Source organism: Anarrhichthys ocellatus, unplaced genomic scaffold, assembly GCF_004355925.1.
Source record: "Anarrhichthys ocellatus isolate YVR2014 unplaced genomic scaffold, GSC_Weel_1.0 scaffold156, whole genome shotgun sequence".
Taxonomy (NCBI): domain Eukaryota; kingdom Metazoa; phylum Chordata; class Actinopteri; order Perciformes; family Anarhichadidae; genus Anarrhichthys; species Anarrhichthys ocellatus.
Genome location: NW_022280186.1, coordinates 275,256 through 285,062, shown reverse-complemented (window position 1 = coordinate 285,062; position 9,807 = coordinate 275,256). Strand labels below are relative to the sequence as shown.

Sequence of the window (9,807 nt, the reverse complement as noted above, 5' to 3'; positions counted from 1 at the left end):
TTGTGAGCCTTTCCACTCGTTTCCTCTCACAGAATTATCCATACTCGGCCCACCTCCAACCATGGTCTGTGGAAATGCCAGATGGGTTGCTGGGCTGCTCGGTGCTTGTATTGTGATGTTAGGATCTATGGGACAACCTGTGGACAACAAGGAGGACATGTCAACAGTCACTCCTCAGATGAGAGGGGTATCAAGTGAAGAGAGGATGCCAACTGCTACACCCAACACGGAGATTAATTCATCAACCACTCTTAAGGTGAGGAAATGAGGAAAATGTTTCAGTCAGAATCTACATTCGGTAAATAAAGTTGTATGTTTATTATACTCAGCTAAAGGAGCAGACTATTCTCATTCGGGGACACAGAAGACAGGAGCATGGAACACAAGGGAGAAGGAGACACTGGGAAACAAACCGTTGCACGCTCGCCATGACAAGTTGTATCGACCCACTGGGAAAGTGGCCGGCCTGCCTGTGACCAGTCCTGCCCTGAACAAAGCTGGTTAGAATTCAACAGGACTGTCTTGGTGATTCATTCCGTGTCTTTGCAGTACAATATTGATCACGGTTTGTATTTGTAAAGAGGTCTGAATCATACAGCTGCAGTACAGGCAGTGTCATAGAGATACAAGGACAAGGCTGTGGACTACGGGCTGGAGCCCAATTGTCCACCAGATCTGCTATGGCTCCACTCACCTCTCCATCTGACTGTGTCAGCTGCGCCCGCCTGGTTGATAAAATCACAGAGCTGGAAAGAAGAATATCCACGCTCTACAGGATCCAGGAGGCCAAGAACCTCATGGACACCATCATCTTCGGTCCAGCACAAACCGACACAGCCAGCGACCGTGTGCATGATTCCATCGCTTCCAGTCCTGCTGCCGCGGCCCCTCCTCCGGTCACAGTCCCTGAGGCTTCTTGGCTACGGCTCGGAGCTAAGCCTAAAGCCCTGGTCAGCTCCACTCCATCACATCACGAGCCCTGGTCCCTGGTCTGTGCTCGCAGCAGCCGGAGAGAGAGACATCCCTCTCCTACACCCCATAACTTCGATGTCCAGCTGAAGAATGGATATGACGCCCCATGTTAAGCAGCTGTCCAGATCATGTTTCTTCCATCTAAGAAATATCAGTAAACTGAGATCTGTAGTATCAACACCTGAACTAGAGATGATCATACACACATTTATGTCTTCTCGCATTGACTACTGTTACTCACTTTTCACATCACTCAGTGTATCTGCTCTTAACCGTCTGCAGGTAATCCAAAACGCTGCCGCCAGATTACTCACCAGGACAAATCCTTCACGGTCAGGCTCCTACTTATGTAGCTGATCTACTTCACCCATATTCACCCGCCCGCACTCTCAGGTCAAACTCTCTAGGTCCTCTGTCAGTTCCACGCACACGATTTAAGACCCGTGGTGGCCGAGCCTTTGAGGCAGTGGCACTGAGGCTGTGGAATGCTCTGCCTGCGACTCTACGCCTCGCAGATTCTGTGAATACTTTTAAAAAACTGCTCAAAACCCACCTTTTTAGGCTGGCGTTTGAGTAAAAACCCATGTCCTAGACCTGCTCTTAAAATATTTTTTTTTTGTTTTTTTTCTCTGTGTATGTAATTTATTGACCCTATGGTCACATTGTGTTTTTTATGCTTTTAAATTTCTGCTCTGTTAAGCACTTTGTGATTTTATGTCTGTGAAAAGCGCTCTATAAATACATTTTATTATTATTATTATTCAAATACGGAATCTTTGTCACATGGTTTGGTGTCTGATACTGAGACACATGGCATCCTTTACAACGACAAACGCAGGAGATTGGTGTTTGAGTCTTTGAGTAGATTTGATGTTTTGTTAGTGATGTTTGTGACATGTTTTCTGTACTTGTTACGTTGTTTACATTTAAATTAGTTAACGTACAGTTCAAGTCCAGCTGTGATGTTTTTCCTAAACCTAACTATTACTTTACGTACTTACTTTAAGCCCAACCCAGTGCTTGAAGTGGAAAAAAATAAGTGCCAGTACTCCCTTTATTCACATGTTGGCGTGTGTATCAGCCGGTATCAGAAATATCTTGTTTCTTATTACTCTTCATTCATTATTTCTTAAAGCATGTTATGCTGTGTCAGTGATTATACTGTTATAAAATCATACTTGGTCTATGCATCTTCATAGTTGGCCTGTAATACTCCAATCATACTGCAACTGAAACACTGTAGGGTTAAGGTGGTGTGTTTGTATACTTACCCATATTGTAGATACTTAAAGTGCTTTCCTGTGTTATTTGTAGCCTATAGTACCGCTCTATAATATATTATGTCCTTTGGCCTGGAATCAACACCAGCCAGCCAGACTGGGTGGGGGCTATTCATTCAGGTTTTGGAAGCAGTTTCTCAGTCAGGACGTTCGTACATATTATGCAGCAGGATAAAGATACACATTCTGAATTTCTACAGTAAATAAAAGATACTAGGAGATGTCAGGTTAGAGCATAATTTTGGACCATTAGTATTAGTTAACGCCCTAAAAGCTGGAAGACAAGACATGCTATAGGTCTACTTAAATAAGGATTGTACTATTCACACATATCACAGCCATTGTCTAAACATTTCATTCTTCTTCAAATCTTTGCCCTGTGAAATCATATTCTGCGGATCTAAAGAGCGGATTCAGAAAACGTTTAAACGATGTTTCATTAATTATATTTGTTCACGAGTAAAAAAATGTTCTGACAAACAGTTCAATTATTATTTTACAAAAAGGATGTGAATTCACCCTCCTCGTACCATGCATCGGCACATCCAGCTACTTTCCACATTGGTTTTACGTTCTAGAGGTGGAGCGATAACACTGATTAACATATGATTATAAATCAACCAGAGAACCTGTTATGGAGAGGGCAGAAACGGGTACTGGTACCGCATATGGTGAGTATCAGTCCACTTCGAGCACTGGCTCCATCATGACAAACAGGGACTTAATTGATTTAATTGTCACTTAACGTACTTCAGTAACGCCACTTCGTAGTCATTCCGATGATCTTTTTCTAAACCTAACTAACTAGTTTTGTTGCCTAAACCTCACTGAGTTATTTCCTGTGAAGACGGAGGTTTATTTTGAAAAGACTGGCTGCATGTAATGCGTAAATAGACACACGTTGCTAGACTTTTGTAGGAAAATACACAAAAATGAGGAGTAACTTTTCCTATGATACCATACAAACCGTTGTATGAGGATACGTTGAACTGGAGCTGCATTTTTAGTAAAACAACAGTTTACTTTAAAGGTGCATAATACGAGTTTAGGAGCATTTTGTTGACCTCTCAACGGTTCTTAACCTGGATAATCTGGATAAACGTTGCTAACGTCGCTAGCTGAAAAAGCTAAGAGTGTTTACCTGAGGGTTAAACCTGACATGGGGGCGTGGCCATGCTCGGACAGGCAACCCGGCTATGTCAACAAAGCAATGACAAGCTCACATAACAACACACACAGGGGGAGGGACTTCATTCTCTGCTCAGGTAGACATTACTCCACAATATCATTATATAGTAAATAGTTGTTTGCTACCACATTAATGACCTAAATGTTGTATATTGCTCCTTTAAATCGAAAGAAGACTTTTTGATGATAACGTGATAACGTTTTGTAGAAAGGTTCAATATCATGGTATAAAATGGTTTTCAACCATTTAATTGTGCCTCTTATTTACTGTATGTACACATTATAATACTACTCTGTTTGTGTTACAGCATTATGTGGGTCAGTCCCAGTTGACGGCTGCTGGGGAGCAAGAATTTGTCCTGAAGAGGAAAAAAGTTGTTCTGAAGTCACTCAACAGGCTGGGAATCGAGTGTACACTGGTATGTCGGAGGAAACTCTTAAATACATATCAGTGTTCTTTTTCTTTCTTTCTTCCTTCTAGATTTTCTAAATTGATACTTTGAGTGGTGCTTTGTATAGCATTTTAACATCAATTCATTATTTCCATGGTCATTTTGAAACAAGATGTGCCTTCTTAACGGCTTTGTGAGGATGTACTGAAGCACAAAAAAACCTTTGAGCTAAATACTGAAGTCAGCATGCTAACATACAAGGAAAACGTTAACATAATGATGATAAAACATGGTCAACATTTTAGTTTAGCATGTAAACATTTGGTGCTTAGCACTTAACACAAAGCAAGGCTGATGGGAATGTCATTAGTTGCAGGTATTTGTTTACAAACCTAAGTATTCATTTCAAATTCAAATTTTGATCTCATGATCCGACCCAAGTCAGAGGCTCACCTCATTGTTCCACTGTAGACTTAAGTGGTGGCCCTAGCATGTACAAATGGGACTGTTACTGATAAGACTGGTGGCCTCTATTCTGTGTGTTTCTTCATGACACAAAACATGGAAGAAGATACTGTTCTTTGTACTACAAACAAAGATTCCTACGTAATCACAAACAAGCTCTTAGCCCTCTGCCTTTTAACAAATCAACAGTAACTACACATTTATGAATCCTCCCAGGATTATAGGTCAAAGTGTATTGATTGACCAGCCACACATGAAAATTCACGACGTAAGAGTCTACAGCCATGCCCGTGGCTCTTAGGTTGTACTTAGGCACAGCAGTGCTTTGAGCTAATATCAGCTTCCTCAACATGACAATGACAACGCTAACATTCTGTTGTTTAGCAGGTGATATGCTTTCTGTGTTCAAGGTCCGTGTACGTTTTGAGTCTGTTTTACCGTTTATTTGGAAAAAAAACTAAACTACAGTGATACCATGTTTTTTTCGTTTTCCGTTTTAAACCAAAAGCGGAAAATCACAAACGTTTTTCCGTTTTTGTATGAGAGAACCAAGCTCAAATCATTTTTTTTTTTTTTTTATAAATCCCTCTTTTGTTTTTTCTTTTGAAGAGAAACGCAAAGCAAGACAGGTGACCCGGAAGTACGAGTATGTCAAAATACAAGCCAAGGCTGTGATGCAAGCACATACCAGCACATAACATTAGAAGAAAATAAATGAACGAATACAAATAAATAAACCTGGGCCGATGGGAGTATGTTAGCAACAGTAGGTGACTACATGCAGTTTAATATTTATTTATCCATGTACACAGCAAGAATCAGGTTTGCGATTAATCTGTGCATTGTTTGATACAATACAGTTTTCAATAGTTTAATCAAAGTCATTTTGTGTGGGCAGAGTTGTTGCTGTACGCACTGATATTTATCTTTCCACCATATTGTGCTGTTACTTGAGTTAACACAGAGCATGTCAAAAGGAGATTTAGTGTGTTAGCAGGCTAAAATTATTATTATTAGTACAAACATTTACAGCTGAATCTATTGGGAAAAAGTATTTCACAAATTTAAATTTTGACCTGGGCCCCGTTCCTCGTACGTGGCTAACTGAGTTAGCCGGATACTTTTCAGGATAAGATTACGTAAATCAAGCTTTTCGGTTCCACGAAGCAAGTTCGGCAAAATCACCATGGCAACACATCCATAAACTTGAACCTGCTCCAGGGCAGGCAGGCTAAGAGAGGGTAGCTAGATAAGCTGGTCACTCCCCCGGAAGAAATGGCAGCTCCTGTCATATACGGTAGTCTAATGCGCTTGCGCATATACCGGGGGTTATACGGGAGTTCCAGAAATGCATGTTAAGTGAGACACACGGTGATCCATTAAAAGCAGCTGAGCAAACTAAGAAGCCTCTATTGCATTAATGTACAGCTCCCTTCCTCAGAGATCCACTGATGGAGGATATTAGTTAGATTAGCGTTTTATAGGGAGAGAGTTCTTCCACATCGCCAAGATCCGTTATCGCATCATGATGACTTCCTATACGAGCGCTATCCATTCTGCCCACAAGGAATCATTTACTTACAAGACCTTCTGGAGCCATACATTGAACACCACACGCTGCAGCCGAGCATTGATGTCTCACACACTGGATGCAGCCTTGCGCTGTTCTGCGAGCGGTACATTTTTGTACAGTGTCGGCGATGCGGAGAACATCGGGAAAGCCGCTGCATGCCGTGCTGTTCGTAAAGTTTATTTGGCACTTAATAAACTTATGGATGTGTTACCATGGCACAGATTGTATTGACTCACCATTCTGAGTAATGTGTTTGTGCTTATAGTGTTTTCTTGCTCCCATGTCCTCTTGATGGCTGCGTTGCATACATGAGGGTTAAAGCACTCATAATGATATGACAGTGTTATTAGTACACCAGCATGTCATTATTATAGAAAATGATTAAGGTGGACTCATGATAAGAATAGAGAGAATCACACACTATTTCTTTTCACTGCTTCAATTGATTGAATCAATTGATTGAATTTCTGATTATGAATAATACATACACAGTGATCCGCCCATACACAAATTCACACACAGATTCAAACTTCTAGTTCTATATGGTAATCTACACAGACATGTATACACACATATAGTAGGCTACATGATACATACGCGCATACAGTACATATGTCCTCATATTAATGAGTATCAATTAGATACTCTTTGGGCTTGTTTTATCTACTTATTCTGAAAGAGTTGAGATAATTATTTTCGCTATATCTCATTGGATGATAAGAATCATCCAATGAGCCATTAAGCCTACTGCCAGCAGTCACATTTAAAGACATATAATCTGATTGATTGGGGTGATGAGGCATTAAAATTAGCCGATACATTTCCCAAAGCTTACGCATTTAACTTGTCTGTGATATTTTGCGTGCTTCTTGTCTAGCCCTCGCAGCGGTGGCAGTGTTAGATTTAGCCGTGATTATGGTCTTGAATTCCTCATATGCATTCATGATCATCTCCTGCTCGTCAGCGGAGTAAAAAGAGGCTCTTTCTTTGAGTTTATTTAACATTGTACTGTTAGAAAATCATGGTGATCGACGCTTCCCCCTTTTGACGTAGGACGGGCACACGCAATTATCCTGATCCTGATCGTCTGGGTCGAATTAACGAGACTGTTTGAGAGCGGATCAGCCATGGAGAAACCAACATAGCCTGACATCAATCATCTCGTTAATTTAGGCTGGCTAATAGGACATTTGATTGACTTTGCTGAACCATGTATGAGGAATGGGGCCCAGATGATGCCGCTAAAAGAAATACAAAAGTTATTGTACTACATCATGAGGTAGACATGAGAGTCTGACCCAGGTTCAATGGCAATCTGTTTTATAGATGTGGAGACATTTCAGTCAAATTGAAAAATTTCAACATCATAGTGGCCTCATAGAGATACATCCAATAGTTGTTGAGGTATTCAGGTAGCAACACAAAGCAACATCCTTGTTGACTTCGGTGATAAGTAACAATATTTCAGGAAAATGTTGCTGTTCGCTGAAGGGGGTGCAGCAGAACGGGTGTGCTGCTTTGTTTACGATGGGGTCTGCACTTATTCTGATAGGCACCTCCTGATTGGCTAGCTATGCTAAAGCAAATTTTCAGTGGGCGGATGCTTGTTCGTGATTAGAGGTGAGTAGTATCCATAGTGTCCAGTAGAGTGCTCCACCTGTGCTTATAGAACTGGGGTTATAATATTGTAACCATCATTACTACCATCTCCCATTTCTCTCTCCCTTTCCATCCAGGAATCCGTCCCTCACATCGCACTCTTGGGATCAGGTGGGGGTCAGAGGGCAGCTGTGGGTCTGATGGGTTCCCTCTATCAGATGGAAAAGGAAGGTCTTTTGGACACTCTGCTCTACCTGGGAGGAGTTTCTGGCTCTTGCTGGTAAATGTGTAGAGTCACACATAAACCATTTATATGCAAAAATTACCCCAAAATTGTTCTGCCGGTTTTGGTTGTCTTATCCAATTTATCTTAGGGATCCTGAAGACTGTCTCCATCATACTAGGAGCAAGAAGAAAACTTTTGTGCATAGTAACGCAAACAATGCTCACTCTATCTGGGTTGTCGTCAGCAACAGCATCCAACAAAAACTGCATGTTGATATCGATTACAGCAGAAAGATTTTGTTTCTGTTCAGGGAAATTTGAGCAAATGCTCCACCAGTCGCTGTTTTATCTCGCCAGCTCAGATTCCGTAGAGTCCCCACCGGCCAAATGATCCCTGTGCAGCTGCAGCCATCCATCGGCCATTCCGGCAGAATACGACAATGTTAGCAAAAATACTTTAAATGTACACTGTAGAATATCGTCCATAACATCCTCTGCACTCATATTTTGGGATGCAGTTTTCGCTATTGGAAATGTAACACAAGCGAAAAAAAAACAGACATTTTTGATGCCCCACAGATACCAAACCTGAGAGTAGCCCTCTGTAGTTTTAACGTCTACCACGTATGTCGACTTTCGCAGCTGCGCCCCAGAGACACAGAGAACATCAGTAACAACTGCAGCTGTTTTTCACACTATATACCAAACTCGGACAGGTAGAGATGAGGTTGAAAATCGGCGAATTTCTCTCAATTCAGTTTAGAGAAACATACAGGAAGCAAAGTAATATACTGCTGTGGATGGGGGCAGCAACACATTCTAGCCACCTTACAGAAAGGCCCACCAAAAAGAATTAATAGAATAGTCAGAATATCTGCCGACAGGGAACTGAACTGAAAGTTAAACTAATCTATACTGTTTTTGTCAATACGGTCTGGTGGATTTGTAGAGAGTATATATAACATTTCAGTTCAGTTCACCATCGGAAAAGGTTTTCTCACTGCAAGTTAAAGTGGTGAATAATTCTAAATATAGCGTACCCTTAAATGGATGACCCTAGGTAATACGCTGACTATGGATACTTACCTCATACAACCACACCTTAAAACACCCAACCGATCCCCTTTTTACATTTATCAGTTTTTTCCAGAGCTTTCATCCGCATTTCAAGGTTATGCTCAGCAGATAGGATTTGATTCGTTGTCACTGTCATGTTATGCAATTGACCGTTGGCTAAACGACTCCCTCAAACCCTGAATGGTCCAATCATTACCAACCGTAACTTAGGCCTTTCAAGCTTTGGATTCCTCCAGATGCTGAAACATCGAGTGTTAAAACATCACAAGAGCAAAAGTGTCCAGTGTAAAATATAAACGTACGCATATCTACCGAACAACCTTACTATATACAGAAGTAAGAAATCCTTACTTAACTTAAACTTTATTTCAATTGTCTCATACATAAAAGTGCATTCAACCTATCCTGAGCATTGTAGGAGCAGTGAGCTGCTGTAAAGTGCCCGGGGAGCAATTTGTGGTTCAGTGTCTTGTTCAAGGACACTTCAAAATACAGACAGCTAACTTTATTTATGGTATAAAATGCTGCTGACATTAGCACACTGTGTTGTGTTTCCCCACTCTGTGGAAGCCGGCCTTGTTGCTACTAACGATACATCACATTGTAAGATAACGTTCTGCTCTTTGTTGGAAAACAATATAGCAACTTCAGCCAAACTTATCCATTTATAAAAAGGTTTGTTTAAAAACCTAAACTTAAAGTGTTACATATACTTTGGATAGTAATAGAAAAAGCCATTGTTTGAACATCTTGTAATGTTGAAAGTCAAACATACAGTTTGACCCTATGCAGAAATGTAAGAAAAACAAATAGACAGGGTTATAACTTTCATAACTTTTGTTACAATCTTCTACATTTATCATCACTGGTGAGGATATGTAGCTGTAGTGTGATATCATGTGTGTAGCCATCATGTATAGTATATAACATATTCAAGCAAAAAACAAGACTATTTAGTGAAGTGTACACTGTTCTGTATATGTGTGTGTATAAATATATATATATATATATATATATATATATATATATATATATA

General features: G+C 40.5%; 1 protein-coding gene across 1 annotated transcript in view; it reads left to right on the top strand.

Annotated features, from left to right (window-relative positions):
• The first annotated feature begins 680 nt into the window (after window positions 1-680).
• The window catches only part of LOC116400224 (cytosolic phospholipase A2 gamma-like), a 20,572-nt gene continuing 11,445 nt past the window's right edge, over window positions 681-9,807 (top strand). Inside the window, exons 1-3 of the mRNA XM_031877949.1 lie at window positions 681-989; window positions 3,749-3,859; window positions 7,607-7,749. Coding sequence (XP_031733809.1) covers window positions 681-989; window positions 3,749-3,859; window positions 7,607-7,749 — 563 coding nt within the window. The remainder of the gene's footprint in view (window positions 990-3,748; window positions 3,860-7,606; window positions 7,750-9,807) is intronic.